Source organism: Magnusiomyces paraingens (assembly GCF_902498895.1).
Source record: "Magnusiomyces paraingens strain CBS 517.90 genome assembly, contig: contig2, whole genome shotgun sequence".
NCBI lineage: Eukaryota > Fungi > Ascomycota > Dipodascomycetes > Dipodascales > Dipodascaceae > Magnusiomyces > Magnusiomyces paraingens.
This window is the reverse complement of record NW_022474068.1, coordinates 1,089,723-1,102,657: the sequence shown is the minus strand read 5'-3', so window position 1 is coordinate 1,102,657 and position 12,935 is coordinate 1,089,723. Positions and strand designations below refer to the sequence as shown.

General features: G+C 40.8%; 6 protein-coding genes across 6 annotated transcripts; 2 read left to right on the top strand and 4 right to left on the bottom strand.

Moving 5' to 3' along the window:
* Window positions 1-100: 100 nt before the first annotated feature.
* On the bottom strand, window positions 101-1,476 carry SAPINGB_P002084 (uncharacterized protein; the record flags this gene model as incomplete). Its single annotated transcript, XM_031996804.1, has 2 exons — window positions 101-1,390; window positions 1,438-1,476. The coding sequence occupies 2 exons, from the start codon at window positions 1,474-1,476 to the stop codon at window positions 101-103; spliced, it is 1,329 nt and encodes a 442-aa protein (XP_031852695.1).
* A 403-nt stretch (window positions 1,477-1,879) lies between these two features.
* Window positions 1,880-4,864, top strand: SAPINGB_P002083 (uncharacterized protein; the record flags this gene model as incomplete). The annotated part of the gene is made up of 1 exon (XM_031996803.1): window positions 1,880-4,864. The coding sequence occupies one exon, from the start codon at window positions 1,880-1,882 to the stop codon at window positions 4,862-4,864; it is 2,985 nt and encodes a 994-aa protein (XP_031852694.1).
* Window positions 4,865-4,984: 120 nt separating this feature from the next.
* SAPINGB_P002082 (uncharacterized protein) lies at window positions 4,985-5,468 on the bottom strand (the record flags this gene model as incomplete). Its single annotated transcript, XM_031996802.1, has 2 exons — window positions 4,985-5,250; window positions 5,303-5,468. 2 exons carry the CDS (start codon window positions 5,466-5,468, stop codon window positions 4,985-4,987), a joined length of 432 nt encoding a protein of 143 aa, XP_031852693.1.
* Window positions 5,469-5,731: 263 nt separating this feature from the next.
* On the top strand, window positions 5,732-6,937 carry SAPINGB_P002081 (uncharacterized protein; the record flags this gene model as incomplete). The annotated part of the gene is made up of 1 exon (XM_031996801.1): window positions 5,732-6,937. One exon carries the CDS (start codon window positions 5,732-5,734, stop codon window positions 6,935-6,937), a length of 1,206 nt encoding a protein of 401 aa, XP_031852692.1.
* Window positions 6,938-7,628: 691 nt separating this feature from the next.
* On the bottom strand, window positions 7,629-9,408 carry SAPINGB_P002080 (uncharacterized protein; the record flags this gene model as incomplete). The annotated part of the gene is made up of 2 exons (XM_031996800.1): window positions 7,629-9,010; window positions 9,396-9,408. 2 exons carry the CDS (start codon window positions 9,406-9,408, stop codon window positions 7,629-7,631), a joined length of 1,395 nt encoding a protein of 464 aa, XP_031852691.1.
* Window positions 9,409-9,670: 262 nt separating this feature from the next.
* Window positions 9,671-10,615, bottom strand: SAPINGB_P002079 (uncharacterized protein; the record flags this gene model as incomplete). Its single annotated transcript, XM_031996799.1, has 1 exon — window positions 9,671-10,615. One exon carries the CDS (start codon window positions 10,613-10,615, stop codon window positions 9,671-9,673), a length of 945 nt encoding a protein of 314 aa, XP_031852690.1.
* Between the last annotated feature and the right edge of the window lie 2,320 nt (window positions 10,616-12,935).

Sequence of the window (12,935 nt, the reverse complement as noted above, 5' to 3'; positions counted from 1 at the left end):
ATGTCTGACAAAAGAGAAAAACGCTATCTTCATGCTATTACTATACACACATGCAAACAAACAAAAATAAAAGAAAGAAATGGGAAAGAAAGAACACAATTTATCGGACATTGGCAGCAACAAGAGAATTGACCTTGCATAACTCGCCGGCCTTGTTGACGAGACGCTTGTCAGACTCACCCTCCTTGCGGTAAATGACGGAAAGGTCTTGAGTAGTGCTGAAGCCAGGCTGGATCTGCTCCCAAATCTTCTTCTTGGGGTTGAGAACAGCCTCAGGGGTGCCATCAAAGGTCTCAAAGAAGATCTTGTCACCGGGCTTAGAACCAGCAGGAGGGTTGACAAACTCAACAGTGTCTTCGTTGGAAGCGCAAAGAACCATGGCACTGGACTTGATGCCACGCATGGTGACGGGCTTCAGGTTAGCAACGACAACAACGTAGCGGTCCTGCATGGCCTCAAGAGGGAAGTACTTGACAAGACCACTGCAGACAGTGCGGGGACCTTCCTCATCACCCATATCAATGGTAGAAACGTAGAGAGCATCAGCGTCGGGGTGCTTAATGGCCTTTTGGATGTGGCCCACACGCAGATCAATCATTGCAGGGGTAACAGGAACCTCGACCTTAGCGGGCTGGGGCTTCTTCTCCTTCTTCTTCTTCTCAGTCTTCTTGGGAGCCTCACCAGCGGCAGTGGCGGTAGCAGCAACAGCAGCATCCTTTTTGTCAGCCTTCTTCTTATCAGCCTTCTTGTCGGCCTTCTTGTCGGCAGCATCAACAGCGGGAGCATCGGTCTTTTTCTTCTCAACCTTGGGCTTGATTTCTCTGGGAGCAGACAGGTCAAGATCAACTTTGATCTTAAGGTCGTCAGCGACTTTGAGAGAGTTTTGGATGAGATCAACCCATCTGACAATGTGGCGGGATGCCTTGATTTCGTCCTCGGACCACTTGGAAACAATGGGACTGACACGGGAGTATACAACGGCATCGGCGAGAGAGGGCTCAAGGGTGTTGAGCAGGTAGGTGCGGTGCTTCAGAGTCTCGTTAAGCTCGGGGAGAGATTCAGGGAAGCGTGCTGAAAGAGTGAGCCACTGGAACTGTTCGGCAGTTTCTTCCTTAGAAAGAGCGGGGAACTTGGAGCCTAGTTCGCGGACAAAGTCATCGGAAGAGGACTCAGCGGTGAGAGTGAGTTTCTGGGCAAGAGCCTTAGACAGGAGATCGATAGAGTCGGCCATTGTGGGTTTTCTGGGAGGAATTGTGCTGAAGCAACGGTTGGTAGAAACAACGAGAAGAGATCGGGGGGAAGAAGTGGTGGTGGTGAAACAGCTAGTTGAGAATGGGGAGTAACAGAGATTGTAACAAAGTCTGTAACTAAAATTGTAACATCTGTATAGCTGAGTCATTATTAGTAATCAAATGGTCAAACTTTATGTTAACTCACAATCGGGCCAGCAGTGGCCGTGCGAAGACCAGCGAGCATTTTGTTTGTGTGTGTATGTGTGGGATAACCGCTGGTGGTTGTTGTTGTGGTGGTGGTAAAAGAAAAACAAAACTTCTGAGGGGCCGCTAGCAATTTTGTGGGAAAATTTTTTCAAAGAGAAAATGTACATTGAGGCCAAACCACGTGACAAAAACTGCATCTCCACATCCCACATCTCCACTTCCACTTTCACTACCACCTTCGTTAAACCCATCCCGCCAGCTCACTCTTTCCGGGTCTTTTTCGTCCGCCCTGCCCAAATTACCCCCACCATACACTCATTTAAACATACAAAAAGCGCGTCCCGGTCATTTCTTAAGACCCGGTCCCTCATGTCTTCTCTTCATAAACCGACACCTGCTTTGCTCAGACCTTTATGCCGCCGCCCGCATCTTCATCTCACATGCATCCACATTCGCACTTACCGCCGCCACAGGGCTCCGGCAGCGCTATGGTTGCGGCTCGCGCAATTGTTAAGAGTGAGCAGCAGCAACATTCGCTGGCTACAGAACCGAGCGACCTTAATGGTTCTGCCGGTGTCATTCCAGGCTCATGTTCTCTGTCTGTGACTGATGCAACACCAATCGTTATCAGTCCGCGTACAGGAAAGCCCAAACGACGAAAAGCTACGCGTGCATGCATTCACTGCCAGCGTACACATCTCACCTGCGACAACAGCCGACCTTGCGAGCGTTGTGTAGCTCGCGGCCTAGCTGATACCTGTCGTGATGGCGTTCGAAAAAAGGCCAAATATCTGGCTGACGTTCCTGAGGCTGTTGCCAACTCTGAAGAATCTTTAAAATTTGACCCGCGGTACAATGCCAAACCTGTTACTGGTAAGCGCAAGGCTGCTGTTGCTGCAACATCCTCAGGTTCTGCTTCAGGTTCTTCAGACACTCGACCTGTAAAGAATAGAAAATCAGATATTACGCAACAGCAACAGCAACAGCAACAGCAACAGCAACAGCAACAGCCACAACCACAACCACAACCACAACCACAGCAGCAACAGCAACAGCAACAGCAACAGCAACAGCAACAGCAACAGCAACAGCAACAGCAACAGCAACAGCAACAGCAACAGCAACAGCAACAGCAACAGCAACAGCAACAGCAACAGCAACAGCAACAGCAACAGCAACAGCAACAGCAACAGCAACAGCAACAGCAACAGCAACAGCAACAGCAACAGCAGGAACAGCAACCATTGCAACAGTCACAATCAAAGTCCACAGATGTGCCAAAGACAGATTTGTCCGAATCTATACCACGACTGCTCAAGACCGGAACAGGCAGGGCCGACCCGGAAAACGTCCCAAATACCAACATTAACAATACCCACAATAATCCCCTTTCAGGTATATCACTTTCATCTTCATCCGAGCCATCTTCATCTTTTGGTGATATTTCTCTTCTCAAACCTATATCTTTTACAGACCCTAAGATCTCACAACCAGCTCTCGACTCAAACTCTGATCAGAACAAGCAGCAATCAGGAAGCCCAGTTGGACAACAAAATGCATCATCAAGTCTTGGGCTTAGCATCAATACAGCATCAACGTCTCCATTTAACTCGCTTCTGGCACCAATGGAGCAACAACAGCAACAGCAACAGCAGCTGCAGCAGCAACCACAACTATCCCAATCCCAACACTCGTCTTTACAAACTTCTCAAGCGCAACAGCCGCAGCAGTCTACACAAATCCTGGGCGATAACCCAGCAGACACAATGCTTTTAATGCCAACATCCACACCAGGCTCCACCAATACTCCAGGATCTGGAATTAACACGTCGTCGTTAGCAGGTCTTGCAGATGCTGCTGCTAGTCATGATTTGTCTAATAATTCTAATAACAACGACAACATTAACAATAATGATAATGATAATAATAATAACAGTAATAATAGTAATAATTACAACAACAGTGGACCGACTAACAATGCCCAAAGATCTAACAACCCGCAACAGCCGACACCTATTGTCAATCTCAACGATCCTAACACATGGCTCTACAACTTACGCCCGTCTCGCCACAACTTCCAGTCTATGGCTGTTAACATGGAGTACTCAATCATAAGTAACATCATTAACAATACCCCATATGGCTCAGACCTCGGCTCAGTCTCTGTTGTGCCCTCTAATGCGGCTACAGGCGTTCCAGGGGCCTCCTCAGCATACTCCCCATCACTTTCTAGCACTGGTGATGATTCACCATCCTTGGGTAAACAAAACAATGATATTTATGGTACCCCAACCAATCCAGGTAGTGCCGGTAGCACCAGTAGTCACCCTGGAGTTGGAGGGGCTTCTCATGGTAATCATTATAGCCATGGAAATTCCAACAGTTATGGTGGGGGGAGTAGCAACGGTGGCGGAGGTAGTTACTCCTTTAATCCACAAACTTCGGGGGTTTTCCATCTAAACAATCTTAGCCAGTATGCCTTGGGACTAACATATTCTGTGCCATCATCAATTTCATCCACAAATGGTGTCAGCAGTAATGACACTGTACAGAACTTGCCTGAGATTTTGGACCTGATTGACCGGCTCAAGCAGGCCAAAAATGACAAGAAAATCACGGCCAATCCATTCTGGGCAGAGCAGCAGGAAGCATTGCCCGGACCCAAACGGTTTTTATCATTTACGATATCTACAAAGCCTATAACGCCTTATAACACACCAGTAGCAAGTTCTGATGTGGAATCACCTCCTCTATCCTTGCCAATGTTACAACCACAACAAAGCTCCTCATCAAACGGACCCAATGGCAGTATAGCGCCATCCGATGAGGGCATGATTTTCCGCAAATACTCGGAACCAGCCGACATTTATGCAAATGTGCGGCAACCGTACTCTTATACACCGGCATACCACCAACTGACACTGTATATACGGACACGGTTCACCCGCGAGCAGCAAATGCGCATTGCACGGTGCATGGCTTCTTACCGGCCCTCGTTTATTGCATGCACCAATACGTTAAAAGAGGATGACCTGATTTTCATGGAGCAGTGTTTCCAACGAACGTTGTTGGAGTATGAAAAGTTCATTTCTTATTCAGGTACTCCAACAGTTGTGTGGCGACGAACAGGTCAAGTTGCAGCTGTAGGCAAAGAGTTTTGCATGCTAACTGGGTGGCCGCGAGAGCGGTTGCTTAACGAACACACATTTATAGTTGAGCTTATGGACGACAAATCTGTGTTGGAATATTTTGAAATGTTTTCAAAGATGGCTTTTGGTGACTCGCGTGGAGCCAACATGACCGAATGCACCTTGTTGACGCCGCAGGGCAAACACATTAAAACGTCATCGACGTGGACATTAAAACGTGATGTTTTTGGCATCCCCATGATGATTGTGGGAAATTTTCTTCCCATTCTTAATTAAATTTTTTTTTAAAAAAAGAGTTTATTGAAAAGTAACACTGAAAAAATAATAATAGAAACCAAAGAAATATAAATATAAAACACAAGGAGGAAAAAAAAAACATATAAGTAACCAGCCAATTTACTGAGCAAGAATGGACTTGACAAACTCGACGTAGTTGACGTTACCATCACGAGTAACATTGACACCCTTAAGAAGTTCATCCATCTCAGCATCCGAGAGCTTCTCTCCAAGCGATGTCAGAATGTACCGCAGCTCTCCAACGCCAATATAACCAGTTTGGTCCTTGTCAAAGACTTGGAAACCACGGATGTAGTCCTCGGGTTCACCCAGCGACTTGAAGCCATCTGGTCTGTTGACAATCTTGACAAAGGTCTCAAAGTCGACTATTTTTTAAGTTAGATGAAAGAAAAGAAAATGATTGCTCAAGAAACTTACAGTCACCGGAAATAGAACGCTCAAGCTCGTCAATTTCACCGAGAGTGGGATTCTGACCGACAGCACGTAGCAGATCGCCGAGAGCCTCTGATGGAATACGACCAGTTCCTCGCTTGTCAAAAAGAGCGAAAGCGTCTCTAAAAGCCTTTGTATTTTGAGTAGACATGATGTGTTATTGAATGAAGATAATTTGTTTGTTTACTTATGAGCGGATCAGCGTATATATATATATATAAAAAAAAGGGGAGGGAGGAAAAGGGAGGTTAAAGCAAAACAAAAAAACGCTTCTTGGGTGGCCAGCTCACCGTAATGTAAACAATAGTCACGTGCATTTGTCTTAAAATGTTTTCTTCAGTGCGGCTCAATAAAGATTTTTTTTTTTTTTGATTCCATACACGACAAACACATCATATACAAACCTGCTTAAAAATGCCCGACCAAGAGTACGCTCAAGGTAAAGTTCTGATTCGCGCAGAAACAAACCTTCCACCATGTTCTATTGTAGTACACCCCGAATTTTCATCTCTTATTATTTTTGGTACATACAAGCTTGAAGAAGAGTCTCGCAAGCGTCATGGCACTTTGGAGTTTTGGCTCCGAGTCACCTCTGACGACGACAAGGAGTCGCTTATTCGTGTTGCCGAGCTCGCAACACCCGATTCCTCGATTCTTGATGCAAAATTGCATCCAACAGACCATAACATATTGCTTACTGCTCAGTCGACTGGTGAAATAGTGATTTGGCGGTTTGCAGGGCTTCGCGCGTGGGCAGAAACAGTTCACGCAGAGTTGTTGCAACATGCCAACAACGGTGAAACTAAAAACGAACGCAAATTCGATTTACCTGAACACACAAAATCCGCAGACGTAATTACAGAAAATGAAGACCGCTCGGTACTTGTACTTTCCCTATGCTTTGCACCCGTATCACCGTACAACACATTGGCTGCTACATTGACTGATGGTTCTATTGTTGTATGCGTACTGACAAACTCTGGTATCAAGGTACGTCATAGACTAACTGGAGCACATTCACTTGAAGCTTGGACCGCTTCATTTTTAAACGGTTCTGAGAACGTTCTTTTTTCTGGTGGTGACGATGCAGTATTGGCTGCCCACGATCTCCGCATGGCATCTTCCTCAGACAGCGATAATAATGAGAGTGACAATGGCTACGGCGATGACATTGTGGCCCCTGTATGGTCATCGCAACGGATTCATTCAGCTGGTGTTACATCCATTCATTCCTTCATACCAACCCCTGATTACCAGCTTTGGACAGGCGGCTACGATGATACGCTAGCGCTTGTAGACCTGCGTATCACAGATCCCATGCTGCCCATCCCCCCACGCGGACCTACTGCGTCCATTAATCTTGGAGGTGGCGTGTGGAAGCTGCTTCCGAGCCCTGTGGCCCCTGAAAGTCGAATGCTTGTATGCTGTATGTATGGCGGTGCGCGGATTGTGGACCGACTGAGTACGGAGGAAATTGCAAGCACCACAGAGCCAGCAAACATCGTGGCTTCGCTGACACAAGGCCATGAGAGTATGGTTTATGGCGGTGCGTGGCTTGACGAGAAGACCGTTGTTACATGTAGTTTTTACGACAAGGCTGTTCAAGTTTGGAGATGGTAAAAAGGTATCTTCTTCATATTGTTTTCTAAACAATGAATTGATATCAAGTTGACTATACATGATGCAGTATTCTTAATTAAAAAAGAACCTCACGCTTTACTGGTATATTTCCCCCCTTTCTTTTTATAGTATCCGCTTAAAGTTGGCAATTTTTCATCTTGACATTCGTTTCCTTTTGAATTACGATGTGATTTTCAAAAATTTCAGTCTTTTTTTGTCGTTTATTTATTTATTTTTTTTTTTTTAATTTTAAAAATCCCCACCCTCATTGGAATGCAGAATACTCCCAATATGAAGTTTTTTTTGAATGCTCATCCTCGTATGATTTTTTTTCTTTTGTTTCTCTTAAAATTTATTTGGGCGGCCCCAAATCTCTGGTGCTTATTATCACCTCGGTACCGGGAAAAAGAAAAACTTTAAATAACCTTGTTTGAGTGTGGAGCGTCCAGCTTAAAATTGAATCAACTCAAAAAAAAAGTTGAATACAAATACTATCATAAATTTGTTCATACCCCAGACAATATTACTCAAATTCTTCCGTTATAATCATTATTATTTCCCCTGAAATTGTCTTTATTCTATGGGCTTGGAATTAAAAAAGGAGCTAAAGCGATTTGAATTGTATATCTATTTTAAAATTACAAAAAGGAGGTCATAATCATTCGTAAAAAGAAAAAAAAACTGTTGTTCGTTATATCGTAGAGTCACACTTTAAATTTTTTAGTGAAGCTTCAATTCTCTCCATCTGATATCCAGACACTATGACATCATTCAATTTAAATAGTCCACCTTCAATGGTTTGCAATTTTGTTGAAGCGTCAGATAATTCACTCACTGCTTCTCCAAGACGAACCGAGGTTCCTAGTCCGTATGTTTGAGACTGTGGCAAATATCTCCATGAATAACAACGAGCCCATCTGTCGCACGCGTTTTTGCATTGGATCTCGTTACTCCACGGCCGCGCAAGCCCTACAGACATACTCTCCAGGCTCTGCTCTTCAACAAGTTCCACGAATCCTGTTGGCGACTGCGCATCATCCATGGGAAAAGCGTTGCGCTTGAGACGAGCCCTAAAATATTTGCTGAACTGGGGATCGACTAGTGCACGGTAGTAATTTTTCTGAGAAAGAACAATGTCTCCGGCAAAATTGTCCCAAGCAGATATGCGTGTAGCAATATGATTGGCAACAAAGGCATTATATATATGTGAGCCACAAACAAAATTCTCTTTAACAGAATTTTCTAAAGCCCATAAAGCCTTAATCTCAGTGGATGTTTGATGGCCAACAATGTAAACTGGAGTGCACCATGTTTTGGGCCCAGAACCAACGTCCTTATTCATGGTCATTTCTTGAAATCCAGATTCTAGGCCAATCTTCTGGGTATTTTTGATTTCCTGAAGTTTTTCAAGCACGGCCAAGTTGCCTCTACACGTCCCGCGTGGCTCGACCTCTAAATTATCGTCATAATTATTATATTGATTACTTGATTTTCCCAGGCTTTGTTTGATTGCTGCCCGTGACAAAACACCTCCTGTCAAAGTACCCAAAAACAATGGCTGTGATGGATCTAACGTCGTCAAATATTTCGCCAGGCTTTCCACAAAAATATATTTATGACTGCTGTCCATCAGAATGAACCAGTCGACTGATGATGGTGCGGTTCCGAATGCATGCTCAAGCATGGTGGGAATATAAATTTCCTCGGGAGATATTTTTGAACACTTTAATACCTCAGATTGGTTAACAAGAAGGTCAATAGATTGATAATTGAGATTGTGGACCGAAACAAATCCTTCAGTGTAAACCGAAAAATTTGGAACGCGAGTTAATGTGGTTTTTAGATGAGCACTTGTGTTTGGAGCAAAGTCTGCTGTTTCTTTAACCATAAAAAAAATGTTTTCTGTGTTTTGAGCATAGCCTTGGGCAAAAGCTGATTTCACTGTTTCAATTGAAGCTGGATAAGAGGCTTCATCATTTTTAAATGAATATTGAGTATAAATTGTAAGCTGATCAAAAAATCCCGAAAGCAGAATGGAGAATAAAATAATTGCCAAAAGAATTGTAAGAAGGGCTGAAAACCTTTTTTTTTTAGAACTAAATGAAGACATAATAAAAAATGAAAAATGAAAAATAATTGTCAACAGTTCATAAAAAAATGAGAAGAAGAATAATAATAATAAATTGTTTATCTAGAGGAAATTATCATTCTTTTAAACCAGTCCGGGGTGAAAATAAAACAAGAAAAACTGAAAATATGATAATCATACTTGGCTTCATTGTGTAATCTACAAAATCCACCATTCTGGGTTCAATAATTATCTGCACATAATATAACCCGGTGGCATGGCATTAAGAGGGTAATAACGGTATTTTTTGTTTGTTTTTTATTCAAGGGCTATAGAAAAGTACCATTGTATAAAAAAGAGGTGATATATTTGAATTCTCATGAAACCTACATGTAGAATCCATGTATTTCAAGTTTATTTCAGAGACCCAATCCTATTCTCGATACAGAATCAAAGTTGAAGCTAAATAGCACTTTAGTTTCTTAAAGGTGTATTATAATACTGACATGGAAGAATCGGGAAAATATCCGTTTTAAAATAAAATATGTTAACCGAATGTTTAAAAATCACGTTTTATCCGCGCCAAATAAATTCACTTTAATTAAAATAAAAAACACTATATTCAGTATACGCATTTACATAATGAAATAATTGATTCCGTAATTCTAGTTTAATCCTTGACCATATAAAGATCTTAACTTCTGAATTGGAGACATTTCCAAAGCACTAGAGTTAACTGCAGAGCCTTTTAAAAACTCTTCAAGGCCCTGTGCTTCAACTTCATTGCGAAATAGCTGTGCAATTTTCCCGGTAGCATTCCCCCACCTGCAGTTGCTTAGTCTATCCATATCGCGACCATAAACACGATATAAAGCAATAAGTCCAGCAACAACTCGTTGTTCAAGACCAACAAGCGTGTAAAATGGCAAATCGAAAATGTCTTCAATAGAAATATCATCCTGGTCTTTAATTATATCTGCAACGCCATGTTTTTTAGGGTTTACCATAGCTAGAAATACATGGTGCAAAGTATCCTCAACTTCATCAACTTCTATTCCGTCAAGCAAAGTGAAATTCCCGCTCGGCAGTAAAAAAGATGTTCCTACTTTAGGATTAATGAATACATGACGCTCTGCAAACTTTGGAGTTTCGTAGCCATGCTCACTAGGGCTTGGTGGGAATTTTCCCGCCAAACTCAATGATGTCAAGTCATAGGCTGCATCACTATAATCTATACGGTACTTTTGATTAATTTTAGTCTGTCTATTTGCAGCAAGAACAGATTGTGGGAGTTTTTTAGTGCGACGGTTCATTCTCACACGCGCCACCCAGTTAAGATACACATTTTTGAATGCTGAAAACCCAAAACTTTCTTGAATAGGAGAGTAACCAATCACTGAGCAATCTAAATCAAAACTGCTTTTTATAAGTGTTTGTAGTTGTGTTGCCTCAGTTAAGTTGGAGGATTGACGATGATGATGCGATGACGTCGAAACACGTTTTGAAGAGTCTTGAGCTGAATACTTTGGGTTGAACTTTTGAGGGGTACACGTAAATTGTTCCACTTTAGCATCCACATCAGTAATATCAAACGAAATTTCGTTAGCCATTATTGATGGTTATTGAAGATTATTGAAGATTATTGTAAATTATTGTGAATTATTGAAATAGCTATTAGCAAGTTTTTTTTATTTTTTTTTAAAAAAAGACAAAGTAAACACATTTTGAATGAGTCAATCGGCTTTTATATATATATACATTTTTTTTAAAAAAAAGAGCACAATAAAAAAATGCATAAGCTAAAAAAAACTTCAAATTAAGGCCTTTTTTTTAAAAATATATAAGGCATTATTATCAGATTCTAATTAGCATGAAAGTAAGATGATCGAAAAAAATCGAGTTTTTTTTTACAGATTACTAGAGATCTTCATGCTTCATTGATTTCTCTTTCAACTCATGAGGATTGGCCTAACTAGCTAGTTTTATAGTAACGGAAAAAAAAACCCCCTCACGTTTTTAATATGATTAAACATCAGACATAAGTTATACTCAAAAATAGTTTAAATATATGGAAAATAGCATTAAGAGGAATTCAAATTGGTTACTTTACATTTTTCAGAAATAAAAAATCAAAAAAAAATAATTTGAAGTCTCTAAAATAAACTGCGGAAAATGGAAAAGCCGAGCCATGACATGCTTTGATGACTAAGCGCATTGTATGTTAAAAAAAAGGCATATATTTATGGGAAAGCAGGTTAGGGGTTTTCCGTTTTGGTTAAAGTTGTAACATGATAAATTGCAACAAATCTTTAAAGAAACTCAAAGGTTGCAAAAATAGTACTCATATTAAAAACATGTTTTACTTTCATAAAACTTTTTAAGCCTACGTGATAGCTTTTTTTTTTTTTTTAGTATGCATGCACTGTTAGGCATCGTGTTTTATCAAGCTCCTTGTTGGACCCAGAAAGACGGAATATGAATTCACATAGACTTGGTAGCAGTGTTATTATTGTTGGCTGCTACCTGGCTGCTACCTGGCTGCTGCTGCCTCCGCAGTCAGTGCCACCAGAAAAGTAGCGTTAGCAACAGTACCTGCAGAAGCCTTTCCGTCTTGAGCCCAAAAGAGACAAGAAACATTCCCTCTTTGGGTGGGGCCCTTAGTAAATTTATAAAGAAAAAAAAAAAACAAAAGAAGCCGCCCCAAAAAAAAAAAAAAATAAAGTCAACAGAAAGCAGTCAAGGTGCAAGAAATCAAAGATGGTATTAAATGGCAGGGATATTTCCAGATTAAGAAAATGGCTGGTTGTGGCTGGGCCAGAATAGAAGTGAATATCCAAGTTTTACAAGAAAAAAAGAAGTAAAAAAAAGGGTTATTATAAGAATTATCACAAAGAATCGTTCAAACGTAACAGTGTTTATGTGTTAAAGGGTCTTTTTGATACTGAGACTTGCCATCTTGGGCTATTATGCCTTGAGAGCTTGTATACTTTTACTGGAGGCCGGGAGATTTACTCTATGAGCTCTTTCGTAAGGGTTATCGTACATATTTGACGGCTTCTCCTTTCCCTATGGATATTGACAATGAGAGTAAAATAATATTAAAAAAATATAATAATATTTCTGGCTGGTACCACCAAATATATTAGAAAAAGGGCCTGTAGATAGCGAATTTTATGCTAATGAATGTACATTAGCGTCGATATAATATTAAACGTAGGCTTTGGAATTCAAAGAAAAAAAAACAGTATTACATCAATATCAACAAGTAAGACTTTTATTTGTTGATTTTTATTTTTAAGAAAGTAAACTTTCAAATTTTGATATCCTTTTTTTTTTTTTATTAATATTTTTATTTCTTGATAATTTTTATCCAAAATATCCAAAACACTTTATTTAAGGGCTCTTGAATTTTTTTTTTGAGATTTTCAAAGACTACTTGTCGCAGATTTGCAGTGTTGCAGTTAAAGTCAAAGTCAAAGTCACAGTAACATTACAACATTTTCAGAAACCCTTTTCTCCACCACCACTACCACCAAAAAAAAAAAAACTACTTCTTCATCACTACCACCACCACCACCACCACCAACCACAGCCAATCTAATATACTTCCCCACTGACAAGCTCATAGCACCGGGGCACCAGTAATCCAGCAATAGCACTCATTTTGTTTGCCAGATCTTTTAAATCAAGGTCTTTAGAAAAGAATATTGGTTTTATCTATATACTTAGACATTTAATATTTCCCAAAACACTCAGATACATACGCACCAGATATATACCCATAGATCTATCTTTCATCTGACCCCCTTTTTTGATCTAAACCTTTTTCATTAACTCAGTCGCTCTTTTAAATAAACATTAGTTTCTCATTTCTGACTTGCTCTCATGCTGATGTCTTGAGAAAACCATTTTAGATCATTTTTTTTTAAA